Source organism: Nothobranchius furzeri, chromosome 5 (assembly GCF_043380555.1).
Source record: "Nothobranchius furzeri strain GRZ-AD chromosome 5, NfurGRZ-RIMD1, whole genome shotgun sequence".
NCBI lineage: Eukaryota > Metazoa > Chordata > Actinopteri > Cyprinodontiformes > Nothobranchiidae > Nothobranchius > Nothobranchius furzeri.
This window is the reverse complement of record NC_091745.1, coordinates 58,023,910-58,044,523: the sequence shown is the minus strand read 5'-3', so window position 1 is coordinate 58,044,523 and position 20,614 is coordinate 58,023,910. Positions and strand designations below refer to the sequence as shown.

Below are 20,614 nucleotides of genomic sequence, written 5' to 3'. Positions count from 1 at the left end.
GAATTTCTAGACGCAGCCGTGGTGTGGAGTGTGTCGAGTTTGGTGGCAGGAGAATCTCGTCTCTGCTTTTTGCGGATGATGTGGTCCTCCTAGCTTCATCCAGCTCTGACCTTCAGCTCTTGCTGGGTAGGTTCGCGGCCGAATGTGAAGCGGCTGGGATGAGGATCAGCACCTCCAAATCTGAGACCATGGTTCTCGACCGGAAAAGGGTGGCTTGCCACCTCCGGGTCGGGGGAGAGGTCCTACCTCAAGTGGAGGAGTTTAAGTATCTCGGGGTCTTGTTCACGAGTGAGGGTAGGAGGGATCGGGAGATCGACAGGCGGATTGGTTCGGCGTCTGCAGTGATGCGGACGCTGAGCCGATCTGTCGTGGGGAAGAGGGAGCTGAGCCAGAAAGCCAGGCTCTCGATTTACCGGTCGATCTACGTCCCAATCCTCACCTATGGTCATGAGCTTTGGGTAATGACCGAAAGAACGAGATCGCGGATACAAGCGGCCGAAATGAGTTTCCTCCGTAGGGTGGCCGGGCTCAGCCTTAGAGATAGGGTGAGGAGCTCGGACATTCGGGAGGGACTCGGAGTAGAACCGCTGCTCCTCCGGATCGAAAGGAGCCAGTTGAGGTGGTTTGGGCATCTGGTCAGGATGCCTCCTGGACGCCTCCCCGGGGAGGTGTTTCGGGCATGTCCTGCCGGCAGAAGGCCCCCGGGTCGACCCAGGACACGTTGGAGAGGTTACATCTCCAATCTGGTCCGGGAACGCCTTGGGGTCCTGCCGGAGGAGCTGGTGGACAAGGCCGGGGAGAGGACGGCCTGGAGCTCCCTAGTTGGGATGCTGCCCCCGCGACCCGGACCCGGATAAGCGGAGGAAGACGAGACGAGACGAGACGAGACTAAAGTACAAATAAACACACAAACACATCTCTCTTGTAAAAGCCACTGTTGAAAGGCTCAGGTCCTATAGTCCATCCAATCACCCAACCCTAGCACCTGCCTGTCTAATAAATCTGTTATGTACGGGCTGGTCAGCAGAGTGCTGTTCATGGTTGTTATGGCCACCAGCTCCAGGAGCCGGGATCACTCAGTCCCGGTGATCAGCCCAAACACCGCCCCTCCTCCTCCTCTCCTCCAGGCTGCTGATGAGCACAGCTGACCTGAATCCCTCTGACGACCCACACCTGGGATAAAAAGGCTGTGCCATCAGCAGTCTGGAAGGCAGTAGTACAGGGGTTCTGCTGTCCTCCAGGCCTCGTTTTGCTTTGATTTGTAGAGTTTTAACTTGAATGGTTTTAACTCTGAGTTTGATGAGATTTTACTAAAAATAAAAAGGTGGAACTCTGAGATGATCCAAAGGGATCTTATGTTGATGTCAACTTAGATGAGTGCTGATCTTAATGATCTCTGGTTTTAGGACTTTAATGGTTAACTCTGTTCTGGTTTTAAGACTTTAATCAACTTTGTGGATTTTTAAACACCTTCAGTTTTGGTAAAACTTTTAACAAGTTTTAACCAGGTGTTTTAATTGTTAATAATTTATCTTTTACCGTTAACTTTTTGGTGAAATTTTTTGTTTGGCATTATTTTAATAATGCTCTCCATCTGTTTTCACTTGTTTTAAAACCTTTTATGACAATTAAATACTTTTAATTCTACCGTTCCAAGTTCTTTTGTGACCACCTCCTTCACAATTTAACAACACAATTCGGGGTTGTAACAACGGTAACGTTTCTACTTACACAATCACTGAAACCCACTTTTAAACAAATAGCTTTAAGTGACTGTATTTTTTCTGGCAATAGGGGGCAGTAGATGCCTAAATCGTTGCAAGCAAGCAATGTTTTTGTGTTAGAGTAAGACCTTACCAACGGATAACCATTAAGATCAAAAAGCCCAGGGGAGTGCCAACTTTAGTAAAAAAAAAAAGCACATTAGACACCCTTTCATCACTGGCAACAAGTGAAGAGGTTAATGTGTAAAAACAACATTTAGGAATGATGAAAGTTTTGTAACCATTGGTTACAAATCAGTAAATGCATTTTGTCCTCATGAGCTCCCGTAGAAGGAAACATGGCATCTAATATGGCGTCGCCCAGAGAGTTGAGGTGTTTCTCAACGTCAAGGCGCCTTGCTTGCGAGGACACTGTCCTTCCTTGGTCAGAGAAAACAGTTAAATGGAACAGACTTACATTGTGTGTCCGCAGCTTCCACAGCAGTCAGGTAAAGTTACGTGAGACGAGAGATAATTTATATATCTGATTTGATTATATTTTATACGTATACATTTCAATATAAATAAATAACGAGCCTTTTAATTTTAAATTAAATAGGAAACTTCTTTGGATCTTAAGAAAATATTTTAAATTAGTTGACTTACTTTTAAACTTGAAAGTTGCCCCCGAAGTAGCTGCCTGCTTCTGATTCGCCGTGCTTTTGAAAATACTGCAGTGTATTCTGGGTAATTTTTGATCAAGGCTAGGCTAGGCTCCCCTCATGTATCCTTGCTCAACTAACTAAATGGCTAACAAACGGAGAACACACGCCTTGGTAGAACGTGAACATTGGAACACGTCTTGGTGGCTCCTGATGACCTATCTCCTAAGCAACCGAGGCGTGATCACGACATCAAGGTGAGGTTCCTTGGCATTGAGAAACACCCCAGTTAGACCCACTCGTGTATTTTATACCTGACTTTTATGGTTGTATGTTAAGAAGCCACCAATATTTTTCATACCTGGGCTCCATTTCATTCATTTTCAATAACATTTTGATGGATATTTACAGAAATGTTTTGGTACAAACTACACATTGTCTCATTAAAGAGTTAAAAAGTGCCCTGAAATGCTAAAGGACTGTTTGACATCATCCCTTACCTCATTTTGCAGCTCATCGTCACTTCTGTGTGAAGTCAGCATCTCGAACAGGGAGGTGCACAGCTCCTCTGGGTTAGAAGAAATCATGTTGCCTCTATCTAAGTATTTTTCCACTTCACTTTGAAGGATGAATCCATCACCAAAGTTCACAGATCTTCCACAGCTGGATGCATCTTCTTCACTGGCAACCTTCTTTCCACTCTGCTGGTTGTTTAGAAAGTTCATAAGTTGCTCACTCTCATCAAAGACACCAGAGCTTTGCAGGTCATCCAGTGGGTCCAATGTGTAGCAATCATAGCAGAATGCAATGTTGCGTCCAAACACAGAACCCTGTTGTGGGTTGTGAAGAGACTTCTGAGTCCTAATAAAATCTTCCACTCTGGAGTCATCGAGTGGAGCCACCAGTCGAGTCACACAGGCGCAGGAAGCTTCAGCTGCAGATGATGGAAAAGGCCCAAACATCTGCTTGATGGCCCGGCTCTCTTCTGTGCCCACATGGTCTTTGTTGTGGAACATTTCAAAGAGAAAAGCAGCAGCACTTTCAATGGCCTCCTGACCATGTTCAGATCCAACTATTAAACAAAAAACAGATAATTAGCATATTATGTCTTTGCTGCAGTGGTTCAAACATCTCCTGTGGAAGTAGACCTGCCTTTAATCTTCAAAGAAACACACAAGCATGGACCGGTTGTTGGAAAATACTTATTTTTCTACAGCAAGAAATGAAAAAAACTTTTATTGGAAAAGTCGGAAATAAACTACAGACTTGGTAAAATTTTCCTGTTTAAACAAAATCTGTTTTCTACATGTGATGCGCTCATAACGATGTTTGGGTCAACATGTTTATGGTTAATTCTGAAAGCACGATTCCTCAGTTGTCTAACCCAGGGATTCCCAAAGTGTGGTGCGTGAGCTGCCGCTAGGGGGTGCGCGAGGTGAAAAGTGTAATGGCTGCGGAGCTCAGAGAAGTCTGTCATATGTCACCATTAGCGTAGCCAGAAACTCATTTGTGGGTGGGCCTAAGAAAACGTAAGTGGGCACAATAAATATAATTGAAAACAAGTATATTTTTGGGCGCGCGTGTGTCCTCCACATGTGTTCTAGCTTCATAATAACAATGCGCCGAGCTTCAGCACTCTGGCCTGCGCACGCCGATATGTTCCGTATTTGATCATTTTTAACGGTGTTGGAGAAATCTGAAGGTGGTGAGTCATTCTGGCAGATTGTAATTAACACCTGTCTCATGCAGGTGTTCTGACATTGTAAACCTCACACACAGAACATTGTGGATGTAATAAAATAAAAAAGAAATGATTCCCATTCAGGCTATTAACAGCGTGTCGGATATCTGAAGTTCAGAGTGCGTCTGTCAGAGGTCAGACGCGTGCCAGCGGAACCACGGCTCACGGGTGCACAAGTGAGCACATCTGGGCTGGGCAGAAGTCATTTTACAAGATTGGTTTAAATAGCGCCATTAACGAGACGCGGTGACTGGAGCGGCTCATGGAGCTGTGCCGCGCGCGCGCACACACACACACACACACACACACACACACACATTCAATAAGAGCGCACGCTGCGCAAACTCCGGCGCCCCAGAAATGAGCGCTGTGTCCTCTGTGATAAAAACTTTTAAGAGGTTTTATAACATTTTTCATTCCAGGTCAAATTAAGATATTAGCTTCTATTTTGGGATGACGTATAAAGTCGGGTCCGCTCCAGCAGTGACTCCGAACCTGACTACAACTCCTGTTACTGCAGCATTTGTTATTTCAGTCCGCGTGGCAGCGGATTGCAGATTCAGCCACCATAAAACAGCAATAAGTCTGTCTGAGGCAAAAGTGAACCTCATGGCTATATCTTTTCCATCTTTTCCCCCTATAGACATTTGATTACGCACAAGTAGGTGATCAGCTCAGGTTTACGCAGAGCAGAAGGAAGGAGAGAGCTCTGGCCACACAGGTTAAACGTTCCTACTTTAAGAAAACCGTTAAATTGCATTGTTTATGCGCTACCTGGGCTCTCTAAATATTTATTTAAAATTAAATCAAAGGAAATTGTAATGGTATCGAATGTTTATTAATTACTATTTAATAATGAAAGTGATGGGGAAAAAGGTCGATCATATTTTTTAACCCTGTCTGTTTAGCTTGATGTCTGATATATATATATATATATATATATATATATATATATATATAGCCATGCCCTGATGTGGGGGCTGGGGGGTGCGCGGCTAAATAAGTTTGGGAACCACTGGTCTAACCCATCTTCAAAGGTGGCACATTAGAGGATGTGTTCCAACTAGGGCTGGGCGATATGGAAAAAAACCTTACCAAGATATTTTCATATCAGTCGATGTCATGATATAAAACAATATGCTAAATATGTCAAACATTACATGACTGTTTTGGATAAATACTAGAGGAATAGTTCAAACTAAAATCCTCTTGCAATACAGGAGAGCAAAACAAAAATGGAAATATTCTTCTGTTGATGTCATAAATAAAACAAGCATTGAAATGTAAATTGTCAAAATCTCTGCCAGCTTAAATGGAACTACTTTAAGAATAAACAAAAAAATATATGGCAAAAAAACAAAATCCTCTTTATATCGGTGACATTTTAAGCTGATTTATTTCCTCTTTTTTTAGCTGCTTCTAGAAGCTGAGAGAGATGAGGGGGCAGATTGAAGATAACCTTATTTGTGAAAAAGTCAAATTTTGTAGTCAACCCTGAATTTTAACCCTAGCTAGAGTGCTGGAGGAGGGAATGGGAATCTGCCCGTGTCCCAGAGGCACTTTGGGGTGGATGGCCCTCTTATAAGGGCAATTCAGTCAATTTCTAGGGACAGTCTTGGGGTGGAGGGCAAAGTCCTGCAACAGAGGTGGGACTCCCGTAGGCGACCCATGTTAAAGTTGATTCTTGGTTAGAAAAATATATAAATTAGATTTCACGGGTAAGGGCCTCGTGGAAGTGTCTTTATTGTGGGTGGGTTACGGGTGAGAAAGCAAATATATGATTCAGTTTTTCATGAATATATAAATAAAAGTAATCCTAACCTATCTGTGAAATCCCACCCATGTGGTTAAGCAAGCTTAATTTCAAAGAAGAAGTAACTGAAAAAATCGTTTAAATATGCATGTGAGCTAGCAAATTAATATGAAACAACATGAAAGAAAAACTGGATATAAGTGAGTATCCTCCTCGTAACGTGAACTCAAACGTGGCAAAACTCTCAAATGGTCAGGAATAATGACATAATTAGTGTTTTGTATTGTATTGTATTTGTATTGGTCAGTGGTGGCTTTTAAAGAAACGGGCTAAGTCAGGTCCGGGTTTGATCTGTAGATAACTGGCGATACCGGGTTGGTTTTAAAACCGTGAGTACGGGTGGGTAAAACTGGACCCGTGCAGGACTCAGGTGGAGCGTTGAATATGGTGACTGGAGGATCTCGTCTCTACTTTTGTGAATGATGTGAACATCATGCTTCATAAAACTACGACCTTCAGCTCTTGAAGAGTCAGATGTTTGATGATCTCTAGTCTGGTTCAGATGTAGGGAGAGAAGAATTTCTGATTTTTCAACTGTAAACAGAAAGCATCAACAAACATATCAACTGCAGATGAAAACATTTTATTTTTACGAAAAAAATTCATATTTTCTAACTGAATCTGGAGCGTTAATCTCAGTTTGGTTTGGTTGTGTTGTAAATATCAGGCTGAATGCTGAAGCTTCTCTTCAACATAAATTAAAACAAAGAAATACGCCGCAGCCGGCCAGAAGACTTCTCAACTTTGAATAAAGTGAGATATGTGAACTGTCACACGGTAGCATGTGGTTCAGAATATAATAAAACTAATGAGTTGTCACTGTGGGAGAATTTTCTACTAGACTGAACCATGAGCCACAATGAACAGCAGGAGCCTCATTTAAATAATATTCCAAATAACATCTTTAACTAGATAAAATCCTAAGAAAAAGTGTCCAATTACAGGAGAAATGTTGGGAAGGCAAAGGGAAAGCTGATTGAAGCATATGGGAAAGAAGACTTTCATCCAAATAAAGGTCAAAGGTATCAGACTTGGTGAAAAACAGTAGCGTTCAGGATTTCATGAGAAACATCCACATAGGTTGTCAAAAAGATAAACACTAAAAACTGGAGCCTTAAACACACCAGAATGAGTCCCAGGTGGTGCAGAACTATAGAAACATCAAGAAAAATAAATGCAAACGAGTTCTATGTAAAATGTAAATGTAAATATGTAAAATAAGAGAGGTATATTTTCTTTAAACAAGTCGGCTATTTGTTGTAGTCAACTGTTTAGGAAAATACAAACAACCTCAGTGACGATAGTCCACATGTTTACTCAGAACTAATCTCCATTTGTCTAAACCAAGGTCATTCAAAACAGGTACGACAGCAACTGTTCAACGCCTTTCTCCAGGAACCACCTTCAAGATATCTGTGGCCTCAGAAAAACTTTGTGCTGAATTCTTACCTAAAATCTACTTAAGCGTCACTTCCTGGAGCTAAATGATTTTGCTCTAAATATTCACATACATAGGATGGCTTGTCAGGCTATTTAAGCTCAGCTAAAATCCTTTATTTGAACAAAATAACTGAAAACACTGCAAATGCACACTCAATTTCTGCTTCATAAATCACACTAGTATTATTAGAGTTAGGGTTACTAGTGGGATTTTGACTAGACACACGCACCTGACTGTCTTCATGCGCTCTCACACCAAACCTCCAGCATGTCAGACTGGTGAATAATAATAGTTCATATCTGAGCGACACGTTGCATCATGCTGCTGTACACACTCTCTACAGCACCGCTGGACTGGACTAAATAATTATTATACAGCAGGTTGTGCAAGTTCACTACAAGACAGATTTGTATGTCTCTATTAACTTTTATATATTTGACAAAAGTTTGCACTGATATTGCTCTATTCTTGTCAGTATTTGCAGTATTTGTTATCAACATTAATTAAAGATCGCCTTAAATAATCGAGATCTCAATTTCAGTCAGAATAATCGTAATTAGGGCCGGGCGATGAACCGAAAATGTAACATTCCTAAATTTATGACTAACAGACGTTAGTTTTGTCATGTTGGTAAATTTGGTAATAAAAAAATTAAAAGACGTGAGCAGGTTATAAATGTTCAAGTCCCTAAAAGAAGCACAGACCAGTAAAGTCTGCGTCAGGGCTAGTCACATGACTCCACCCCATCCAGTAACAAGGAAAAAACAGGAAATGGAGAACGATTCAAATATGAAAGCATTGGGCTTCTTGTAGCTCGTCATTCTGAGTCACTCGCTATTCGCGGGCGGTGGCTGCTTGCCGTTTACAGTTCGTAGCTGCTTGTGGTAGCTCTCTGCCAGGTGATGCTCGCTGTCCGGGGTGCAGCACTCCACGGTTAATGGCTTGTACCCTTGAGCGATTATCAGCAGGCTACAAGCAGCAGCTTGTAGCAACTTTAAAGTTCTTAGTAGGGATGGACAATATATCGGCATCAATATCGGTATCAGCCGATGTTAAGTCATTTTTTAACAAATCGGTTTGATAAATAAAACCGGATCGATATTAACAACCAATATTTTTTCCATCTCGTCTCCATTTGGTTGCCTGTTTCAGAGGGTGAGGGGGGTGACGTGTGATTGTTTAGTCATGTGAACAGTGAATGAAATAATCTCAGAATGTGTGTGTTGTGTGTGTACATAACGTAATTTCAGCTTTAATAATTTTCATTCTATACAAAATCTTCTGACTTCAGAAGCATTAATGTCAGACTCAGTATATCGGCCATAATAGTGATCTTAAAATCAGATATCGGTATCTGCCCACAAATTTCATATCTGTGCATTACTAGTTTTTAGTACTTAGTTTGAAGTTTTTAAAGTAGAAATGAACAATATTTTTAATCAACAGAACTGGGGGAGTAATACTATCAATAAAACTGTCTGTGGAGCAATTAATAATTATTCTAACAGGTGATTAACGCAATCTTCCAAAGTTTGGACCTCGCCTGTGATCTGGTTTGAACGATATTCTCTCTGCAGTTTCAGCTTTTTCTCCCACTTCTTAAAAAGTTTATGTCCAAAAACAGCTCCACTCTCCCTCCTGTCAATGGAGGGGAAAGGAGTAGGAAAAACATCCAACCTTATTGGCCAGCTAGCCAGCCAGCCCCGCAGCTGGAAAAATTCCTAGGGGAAACACTGAGTAGGCTTTGGTTACTGGACCTCAGGGACCTGCTGGGAGTGTAGGCACTGAGAAGATCACCAATGTATGATGGTGCTTGTCCATGTAAGGACCTAAAGACCAGAACCAGGATATTGAAATGAACCTGTAAAGCAGTTCAGAAACTCAGCATAGCAATGTTCCTGAGATTAAAGAAGGAAGAATGACCAAGAGAACTGATATGAGAATCCAGGGCGAGAGCTGGGTCAAAGGTCACACCAAGATTGCTGACAGAAGGTTTGGTGTGAGAAGCGAGTATTGTTTTGCTACTGTGCCTCGTCCGTGTGTGTGTGTGTGCTTGTGTGTGTAAAGAAACCATGTACAGAATATGACAATTCATGAGCAAAGTCCAAATAAATAAACAAAATAAAATAAAATAAAAAATTGAAAAAGTCTGAGGGTGAGGATGAAATTACCAATATTTTTAGCTGCCATAAGAAGACTCTTCAGCTCCTGATTGGTAGCTTGTTGTTCACCCTTGTCCTGGAGCTCAGTACAGAAACGAACGATCTTCTGCCATGTCAGGCCCTCTTTAGCAAAGAGCTCCTGTCTCTTCAGACGCTTGGCCTACCAGAGTCAGAAAGAGAACATCAATTACTTTTTATATAACTAACGGATGTCATTAATAGCCTGGATTAATTTGGATGACAGTATTCAACTTACAGTATACTTCTTTAAAATTCTCACGTGTAACGTGATGAAGGAGCTATTCCTCCAAGGTTATTTAACCTTTTCCACAGCTGTTTTTGACACAGCGCCAGATTGCATGAAACAGCCTCAAGGTCATGTATTCGATTCTAAACTGTTTACTTTGCAGCATGAAGACAGAAGATGAAGAGACTCTTTTCTTTTATTAAATCAAAGAACTCTATTTTTAATAAAGCTAATCAAAACAACTGTTAGTCAATAATACAATGTGACCGATCTGTGAAATCACAATATTATGATTAATATATTTTTAATAAGTAATATGACAATCTAGTTCACTAGACACACTGACACACGTAAGGAAAACAATCACATGACACATTGCTGTACTGATCCAATCAGAACCTTCTTAGTCTGAAGCATGGCAGAGTCTCTGTGGTGTTTATAAATCTGTCAGCTTTGATTCGTCCAGAATCAAAAACATCCAGATTAATAAAACAGTTCCAACACCATCTTAAGTTCAGTTCTCAAGATCCCATGAAGTTCACCGCATGTTAAGTGAAGTATGGACCGGCCATTCTGTACTTCTCTTTTTAAGCTGAAAACCATCAAGCTGGGAAAATTCTGTTGTTTTGTGAACCAAGCAACGGTACCTTTCAGAATAAAAGCTGAACTCGCTGACCCAAGGAGGGTCCCCTTTTGACGCTGTGAAACACCTGTCGCTTTTTACCTGGAGACTATCCAAAGACTGGTTTGTCGTACTGTCGACGCTGTTTCAACGGCTCCAGTACCAGAGGAGGGTCGTGGACCTGGCATCCGGATCTGTACGGAGGTCTCATTGAGGGTATGTGGATGCAACATAAATGGTGTCTCATGTGTTTATGACTACGAGCCTCAAACTCTGATCAGTTAGGAGCAAAACATCATCTCCCACTCAAGACTTTGTTTCTCCGGATACGAGGGTTCTGAATAACACTCATTCACACACACCAACCATCTCACACCTCATTCAAACAGAGCATCCATCATTAAGAGAGTTAGTATTGTTAAATTGTTTAAAATTACTTAGTAACAAATTTCCTTAAGGTCTCTCTCTCTTCTCTTGTCTCTCAGTTAATACAAAGTGTTATCTAAATTCCCTGCAATAAAAATATCCAATCTTCTGATTTAAATAACCCGGTGTCCATAAGATGGAATTCATACTCGATATGAATTTTTAATGTTTATGGTCCTTAATTAAATGTAATTAACACTCATTACATTCACTTGTTTTTCCCATACCTAGCTGTAATCAGAATGCCTTGCAAATAGTTTTCTGTAGAAAAAAAGCTCTGGTGCTCTTGTCTCAGGATGCAAAAGTTTGTCGAAGGAGTGGAGGGGGCATTTCAAGTCTTACTCGTTAATATTTACTCAATAATACTTTATATATGTAACGTTTTGTAAGTACTGATCGTTAGTGCAAGCCGGAGCATCACTGGTCTCAACTGACAGAGCAGAAGATGCTCCGGCTTGCACTACCGAACCGATCAGTACTTACAAAACGTTACACCTTGGATTGGAATACAGCAACAACACTCTTCTGCTTAATCCAGAGCATGTTCTGCCATGTTGTGAAGTTGCTAATGCTAATGGTTAGCCAGCTGTGTTATCTCCAGGCCACAGAATAATTACAGCCTTCCACAGTGGCAAGTAGCGTAGCAAAGATTATACATTTTGGTGGTTATACATTTTGGTGGTACGATTATAGTTTGAGGAATAATCACGGTTTCATGATTATTTTACATGAATGTATCTCACATCTGTATCAACAGATATAAATTGCACCAAGTGTGATTTTTACAGAAAAAAGGATGCTATTTTTGAAGCAAAATGCATTTCATACTGCAGGTACATAAGCACCGACTGTAGTTTTGCAGACGCCTGTATTAACTCATTCACTGCCATTGACGACTAAAGTCGTCATTTTAGATCCAACCGTTCACTGCCAATGACGACTAAAGTCGTCATTTGCATTTTTTTACTGTTTGAGCATCGGAACGAGCCCCCGCACTGAGAGAACAAACATCTCAGCCCTGAAGCCGATTTTCATCCGCATAAGTCACACGTCACATGATCAGGAAGCAGACCATCCAAGTACTAGGAGATCGTTTTGGGCCGTTGCTGTAAAAAAAAAGTGAGGCGCGAACCGGAAAAGCGTCTGCCGATCACAATTCAACAACAGATTATGGAAGAACGGATAACGCTCGAAACACGCGGCTTCTTCCTGATGTAAGAGGTGAGTCTCCGCTTTGTTTTGGTTGTTTTGGCATCGACATAATCCTAGCGCGCAAAGTTCTGTGACTCTTAAAAAAACAGTAAAAACGGTGAGAAACGCTGGCAGCGAAGGCCGTTAGCGATCAGGAAACGGCTGGCAGTGAATGAGTTACACTTGTTTTAATCCTCTCTCATTAGAACAGTGAGATATTACATTTGAGCAGGTCTGACAGTTCAGGGCACAGAGTCCAGGATAAGAACTTAGCTATAATCAGCCTCTCTATATCTTCTGGGAGTAAGCTTTTTAGCACAAGCTGAGAGATAATCTCACATTGACTTCAGCCATCGTTTTCTTTCAGAAGCACTTTCGTCTGCCTAGAGGATTTAATGAGTGCTGAGCTAGGTAAAAGGGAAGGTCTGAATATTTCTCCAAGTTTCATTTCAGGTGTCAAGCAGAGCCTCAGGCAGATAAGTTAGGAAGACGTTTGAATTTTAAAGAAGGACAATGATACATGGTCATTTAAGCAAACAGAAGAACTTTAAAGCCCATAAACCAAAACCTGCAGTTCATGCATCAAGGTGTTTTCCCCAAAACAAAGGAAAGATTAACATTTGACAATTTTACAAGCTGTTTAAATAGTTGAATAAAATCTGGTCTTTTTCTATACCCAGGGTGCCAAATGATGGTCCTGGAGGGCCGGTATCTAGCATGTTTTAGGTGTTTCTCTGCTCCAGCACACTTGATTCAGTGGTTAAAACACTTGCTCAGCAGCTCACCTAGCTCTGCAGAGGCATGTTATTCACCTGCTGTTTGAAATCAGGTCGTTTTCCTTGTCAACTTTGTTTATTTCTGCATCAACTGTTATCAATGGTTATGTGCAGCGTTGAGACTTGAGAGTAACGATGTTATGGTTTAACTGCATTACTAACGGCTTTCCTTTTTAGGTAACAGAGTAATCTAATTACTTTTCCCATTTTCTTCTTTTTACAGAAACTCAAAACAAGCAAAGAGGCAAATCTACAAATATTTTTAAAGTTTTATAGAATAATTTTAGGATTACCTAGATTACTCTCCATCCATCTATCCATTTTCGGCCACTTATCCGAAGTCGGGTCGTGGGGGCAGCAGCCTAAGCCTGAGGCCCAGACTTACCAGGCAAGCCAAGAGACATAGGGTGTGTCTGAATCCACGGGTAGGATGCTTATGAGTACGGGTCCTCGCTGGTCTAGCAAGGCCGGGTCCTTGCCAGACCGCTAAAACCCGAACCCAGCGGCTCTGAATTCAGACAGTCTAGCCTTCACCTCTATGGTGGCCTGTAGGTCCCGTCACAGCCGTGGCGGCAGCTACACGCAAAGGAAAAATGCTGAAGCTAGCGAAAACCGAGCAGGAATATTAAGGAGCTACAGCAGCTTCACGTCCATCAGCAGCGTTTGCTCACAACCGTTTTCAAGTAAAGTAACTTTGTTTATTCTAGAAGCTTTCAGGACTTACATGTTAGCTTCAGATCGTTTCATGTATGTTTTAAGCTACAGAATTAACTTGTTAAACGTACACAACACATTACTACAGATTATTAACGTTAAGGTAATTAATATAAACCAAATGCAGTCTAAATGTTGAATGTAGTAGAAAGTTTTCTAATGTAAATTGGACCTTAGAACTTTTAAGTTTGCATCAAATGCGGGTAAAACGTTTTAAAAAGAGGCTTTTGAATAAAATAGCATTGAAGTGTTTTCAATGTACATTAGTTTATTCAACTTAATCCTAATAATGATTAGATTTGTCTTAAAAATGTAAATTCTCTGTAGTTTTTAATTCAACTATTCTCTGCTGCTTTTCTTTAAACAGAACAGAACCAGTGTACTGCAGGTGAAATGGTTTGTTTTACATTTTTCAATTTAAAAAAACCCTCTTTTTAAAATCTATTAAAGGTCAGCATTCACTGTGCTGCACACCTGCCTCTGTGCTGGTGAAGTTGTGGGTCTGGAGGATGAGCCTGAGGAAGATGTGTGTTGAGGTCAGTGGTGCTGTCCTGCAGGAGGTACCAGCAGACCACCACTACTGTTAACAGGCAAGTCATCTATGTAGGAACATCTATTAAAAACAACACTGTGGTTTTATTTGCTGAAGAGTCACAATTGTTATACTAGTGGATCCATAAACCATCTCCTCATTTCATATTTCTGAATACATCTTAGAGATGTAACAGCCGTCGTCTGAGCCAGCCCAGCAGTCCCTGTAGATGGATGATGGAGAGGACAGTGAGAGGAAGCATCCCAAAACTCTCTCTGCAGACCGTCAGGGTTTCCCTTACATAAGCGTAGCTCTCTCTTCACCACGACAGATCGGTACAACGCCTGCAGTACTGCAGACGCAGCACCAATCCGCATGTCGATCTCGCGCTCCAACTTTCCCTCACTCCTGAACAAGATCACGAGACACTTAAACTCTAATTGAGGAAGGACCTCATCCCTGACCCTGAGAAGGCATTCTACCCTTTTCCAACTCAAGACTATGGTCTCTGATTTAGTGGAGCTGATTCTCATCCCAGCTGCTTCACACTTGGCTGTGAAACGCTTCAGTGAGAGCCGGAGATCACATTCTGATGAAGCCAACAGGACCACATCATCTGGCATTATGGCAGCAGTAGCTCAACAGGTTGAGTGGGTTGTCTAGAAATCGGAAGGTTGCAGGTTCGATCCGGACATAGAATTCTGCTGTTGTGTCCTTGGGGAAGACACAAAACCCGCATTGCCTGCTGGTGGTGGTGGTCGGAGGGACCGGTGGCGCCTGTGCTCAGCAGCCTCACCTCTGTCAGCGTGCCCCAGGGCAGCTGTAGCTACACCATAGCTCATCTTCACCAGCGTGTGAATGTGTGTGTGAATAGATGAATGATACATTGTAGCCTAAAGCACTATGGACGCCTCCGACTCTAAAAGGCACTACACAAGTGTGGGTAATTTATCATCTGCAAAAAGTAGAAACCCGATCCTCAGGCCACCAAAACAGATCCCTTCAGCACCTTGGCTGTGCCTAGGAATCTTGTCCTTAAAGGTTGTGAGCAGAATCTGTAACAAAGGGCAGCCTTGGCGGAGTCCAACTCTCATGGGAAACAAGCTCGACCTACTGCTGGCAATGCGGAACAAGCTCTGACACAGGGGCCTAACAGCCCGCACCAAAACAGCCTCAATGGTCCTCCCAAGGGGTGCGGTCCAATGCCTTCTCTAAATTCACAAAACACACATAGATTGGTTGGGCAAACCCCCACGACTCCTCAAGGACACCCCCCCACCCCCAGACTTTAGACAAAACAGTATAACGTTAATTACATTTTAAAAGGTAGTAGTGAAACGGGCATCACAGCTTAGCACAACTGCAGCTAGGACTGGGTGATATGACGATTTTAGACTGTTTTACGATCCACACATCTGACGGTCTGTCATTTTTGAGAGACCTTTTTATCCCGATTCACAGCTCTGCTGTTGAAATTCTGCCTCTGAATGAAAAGGGAACTTACCCCAGGCAAATGGCACGCCTTTGTTTGACCCTTAACCAATCAGAGTGAGTCATAGTAATATATTAGTGCCCCGCTTGTTTTCACCTGTGTGTGAACAAACATGGCTTCGGCCGCGGCTGAGAGCAACAACGAGATTTTCGTTCCGAAGAGGAACGCCTCGTTCATTATATGGAACTGGTTTGGCTTTTCACCAGATGACAAAGAGCAGCGAAACGTCATTTGCAAGGAGAGCGTCAAGGCAAGCGATGGCAACACCACAAACTTGTTTAATCACTTGAAAAGAAGGCATCCCAAACAATACAATGAGAGCCAGCTGGCAGCTAAAGCTAAAAAGCCTGCGGCTGCAGCGGCTATGCTTCTTCCAGGCAGCAAACGCTAACAGAAACACTCACAAAACTCACTCCCTATGACAAGTCCGCAAGTATTTTTCGAACACCGCCATTCCACGCATGTACGCTGAATGCAAAGTGAGAGTTGCAGAAAATATTCAGAATGGGCAGTTATTTGCTACCACAAGCGATCTCTGGTCCAGCCGCACATCAGAGACGTATTTGAGCTTAACTATCCACTACATGAGCAACTGGGAGCTACATAGTATTTTGAACAAATTAATGTTTGCACAATACGTTTGCAATTGACATGTTTGCACTTTAAATATGTTTACGATTTTAATTTAAGTTAAGTTACTTGAAAAACGAGAAAAACAGATTTTTGTAATTGCTTCTCTCAGGGCTTTTATCATCTCTGGTGTGATTACAGATATTTACGAGTTTTACTCGTTTCATGCTCGTATTCGTCAAAAATGCTTTATCCGTACGCTCATCCCTAGCTGTAACCACCCTGCCTCCTCCTCCTTGCTGCCTGCCAGCTGTGATAACAAGCAACAACAGAGTAGTTCCCGCTGGTTCTTCGGGAAACAGCGCAAAAAATTAAAAATTAAAAATTAAAGCTGCAAGCAGCGTCGTTCGGCCCTCGCAGTGAAGCTGCTCGCCCTCCTTCCGCGCCCCCTCCGCTCCATCCCCTCTGCTCTCCAAACCCAGCTCCGCGCTTCTCCATCCTGGCCGGCAGCCGGGGGCACCAGGGCACGTCTGGCGGAACAGAAAGTCAACCACCCCGACACCAGAAACCGTGAACGGCCTCCTCGTCCACACCTCACCCTGACTCAGCATCCCCTCTGAGCCCACCATTACACGTCTCACCACTAGGAGATACTCTATCTTTACCACACTGGTGATGTGATGTTCAGTCTCGGGCAAATCGGAGGCTGTTCGTGGAAGTTACAGTCAAACGTAAGGTCACAGCGTCACGCCAGAATTTGCCATGGCATCAAAGCCCCTCCCTTTCTGAAAAGCTAGCAGATCTGAATGGTCATTACAACATCATGAAGACAGTGCATGACCTTAGTGTCATGTTGACTAAATTAGAGGGGACAAATATGAGCATTTCACCATAAAAAATAGACTTCCTGTAGTCAGGAGGCGGGGCTTAGGTGATGTCAGCTGTCCACATTGTCATTGTCTTTAGATGTGGTCAATGAACACACAGACACAGTTTGATATAGATCTGATCATGCACATGGGAGTTGTTAAGTCAAGTAATGTAATGGCGAAAGGTCAAAGTTTGAGGCTTAGCCACGCCCACACCTTTCAACTTTTGAAAAATCCGACGGTTGAATTTTTTCCCCTTTGTCTTAAGAGTATATAGCAGAAGTCTGAAGGCGATTGATGAAAAGGGCGATGGTGCAACACTCTCCAAACAATGTGTGCGAAAACCACTAAATCGAGTACTTGGACCAAAATGGCCGACCTCCTGTGCGACATTGCACTTGGCTCCAAGAGACTTTTTTGTAGGTCCTGAGACACTACATTAGTGTGCCAAATTTCGTGATCCTCAGTCAAAGCATGGCTTGGGGCTGACAGTTTTAATGGTCCTAGGGGGCGCTATTTCAGAAAATAGGCCATGCCCACAAACTTCAGATGTCCAATTCTATTAGTCGTCTATTAGTGTCTCTTTAACATGGAATATTCGAGTTCTGTGTAACTACCTGCCAAGGGAACAAAGACAATTTTGAGGTTTTCTAAAAACTGTCACATTTGTTTGTGTAAATCTCTAATCTCGAAGATAGTTTATAATAAAAGCTGAAAAGGAGTTTCCGATTAAGCCAAAACATGATTTACTGAGCCTACTCTTTCAGTTTCATTTAGTAATTTGTTTTCTTTGAGTTAATGATCCGCTGTCTGGCCTCACCTTCAGATCATAGAGCTCCTCAGGTGGCTGGTCTGTCTTGCTGACGCTGGAGAAGGAACGAAGAGCTCCCGTGAGCCTCGGAGGAGACATCCTTCTGGTCTGCTTTCCCCTCTCCTGCTTCACTCAATACAACAGAAAATACAGTCACTTTTTAACCCACTGGAATAATCTTATCACACACACTTCACAGGCAAACACCAAAGGAGTAACATCACGAAAGTACTAAACAGTAAACGAAACTAATCATAGTGACCTGTGCTTAAGAAGGTGATCCAGTGCTGTGGCGGCTGTACTGCCAAAAAAGCTGAGAAACTAAGCGCGATAAACGTATAACATGCATGCCGTATTAAATAATATACCTTCAAGTTTATGTAGTTCTGAAGTTGTGTGTTTTATGAGCTAAGCAGACTGGAGAGATGAGTGCACGTGCCATATTTACGTGGTAACAAACATGGAGTTTGGTCTAGTTATGAAGCATGTCGCGACTAGCTGCTTTTAGCTAGCACGTCTCAGCTTGTCAGCACTTCCTTAGCCGTGTTTTCTTCCCTACTGTGTGTAAACTCCGAGGAAATCGGTTCAATAATTCAGACACACTCACAACATACGGTTTACTGGAGTTGTGCTCTAGTTCCCACTGTGCCGAGTCAGAAATACAGACGTATGCTGTTACTACCGGTAGATGAACCGCGCATGCGCTCAAAACAAGGAAATAAGGGTTAAAGACTACAATACCCAGTAAAACATTTTACAATTCATTGCATACACGCTCCATTGCATTGTTGATTTGTTCTAATAAATGTCCACTCGTTCAAACACACACGTAGTCTTGTGCTAAATAGTTCTGTATGTAGGAAACACGTTTGCATTTCCAACACCACTTGAACGCGACGTGATCTGGGATGACAGAATGTTGCTGATGATGGAGAAAATACAAATTTGATCCTTTAAATTGTGTCAGGAAGTTGAGGATTTTTTTACGGATGTGTATGTTAGATCTGGAGTATGCATTGTAATTACGAAATCATGTGGTCCAAATCAGATTGCTGCAGAGCAAACACTAGTCACAGCAGTTCTTGCTTTGTGTTTCTGTGCATTTCTGAGACTGGATAGTATTGAAAAAATTATTAAAGATGTCTGTTTTAAAGGTTTCTATATTTTACTGCTTCAGAAAAACTACTGCTAACCACATCTTTGACTAATTTAGTGTTCAAAGTGTTTGAACAAGTTATTTTTGAAAAACATTATTTCAAAAATCTACAATAGGCAAGCATCTTAGTAAGAAGAGATCAACTGTTGGAACAATTATTAGAAAATGGAATAAATATAAGATCACTGACAATCTCCCTCAACCTGGGGCTCCATGCCAGATCTCACTATGTGGAGTACAAGTGACCTTGAGAACAATGAGCCAGAACTACATGGAGGAAACTGAGAGCTGGGATCACAGTAACAACGTTTACTATTAGTAATACACTATATCTTCATGGAATACAATCCTGCAGTACTTGGAATGTCCCCAGCTTAACCCAGGACATGTCCATTCCCACCTAAAGTTTGCAAGAGATCATCTGGATGATCTATAGGAGGATTGTGAAAATGCTAAGTGATCAGATGAGACCCAAATAGAATTGCTTGGTATAAATTGCCACTCACTGCACCAATTTCCTAGTGTGATTTCTCACACAAAATGGCAACAAACCCTTCTGACTGTGACTCTGAATGCTGCGTTTAGAGACAGAAGAATGCTGAGTTGCATCCCAAGAACACTATACCCACCGTGCAGCGTGGGGCTGGAAGCATCATGCTTTGGGGCTGCTTTTCTGCAAAGGACACAGGACGACTGATCTGTACTAAGGAAAGAATGAATGGGGTCATAAAAGGTGAGATTTTTGACAAAAAACTTTTTCCACCAGTGAGAGCATTGAAGATGAAACATGGCTGAATCTTTCAGCATGTCAATGATCCATAACACACCACCCAGGCAACAGAGAATACACATTTCAAGGTTCTGGTGAGGTCTCCAGACTTTTCCACAGAGAATCTGTGGAGTTGAAAGTCCATGTTGCCCAGGGACTGTCACGGACTGGAGAGAGAGCTGAGCGCGCGTCCAGCACAGCCACAGAGAGTGGTGTTTTGGTCGACCCAAATGCGGGAGCTGGGGAGGAAGTCTGTGAGTTGAGGAGAGAGTCCAACTAATTTGCTAAGGAGCAAGGCTGAGTGAGGAGCTCGAGGAGAGACAGAGAGGCGTCAATGACTGAGCATCAGATAGGTGAGTGGGAGACAAGTAGGCTGATGAGATGATGAGATGAGTGGTAACAGGTGTGAGTGATGTGAGGGAGGAGGCACTACTGCCTGACAGAACAGAGCCCAGCGGGCTTGGCGGGGGTTGAACTATTTTGCGGTCTGAAGGTGGATAAGGTTCTGATGGTCAGTCCATATATGAAAAGGCTCCGCGGTCCCCAGAAACCAGTGACGCTATTCTTCAAGTGCCCACTTTATGGCCAGAAGTTCCCAGTCGCCGACTCCATACCATTGTTGGGTTGGAGAGAACTTCCAGGAGAAGTAGCAGCAAGGTTGGAGCTTGTTATCAGACCTCCGTTGGGACAGGACCGCACTCGCTCCCACCTCGGAGGCATCCACCTCAACCACAAAAGACTTCAGGGTCGGGGTGAAGAAGGATGGGCACAGTGGTGAACAGGGTTCTCAGACGCTGGAAGGCCTGGAGGCCCTCAGGAGGGAGAACAAAGGGCAGAGGAAGGTTGGTGGGTTTTGTTAGGGTCGTGGGGGAGGCGACCACCGTGGTGTAATTCCTGACAAAGCACCGGTAAAAATT

At 42.6% G+C, this 20,614-nt stretch overlaps 1 protein-coding gene across 8 annotated transcripts in view; it reads right to left on the bottom strand.

The window, feature by feature from the left end:
• Nucleotides 1–18,486, bottom strand: part of ascc3 (activating signal cointegrator 1 complex subunit 3) — a 203,058-nt gene extending 184,572 nt beyond the window's left edge. The window contains exons 1-4 of one of the 8 annotated variants that reach the window (XM_015949512.3): nucleotides 18,387–18,486; nucleotides 17,782–17,895; nucleotides 9,532–9,682; nucleotides 2,866–3,437 (exon numbers count right to left, since the gene is read on the bottom strand). In XM_015949512.3, coding sequence (XP_015804998.3) covers nucleotides 2,866–3,437; nucleotides 9,532–9,682; nucleotides 17,782–17,871 — 813 coding nt within the window. In that variant the 5' untranslated portion in view covers nucleotides 17,872–17,895; nucleotides 18,387–18,486. The other 7 variants (XM_015949510.3, XM_015949509.3, XM_015949508.3 and 4 more) reach the window with 7 other exon arrangements.
• Nucleotides 18,487–20,614: the final 2,128 nt, after the last annotated feature.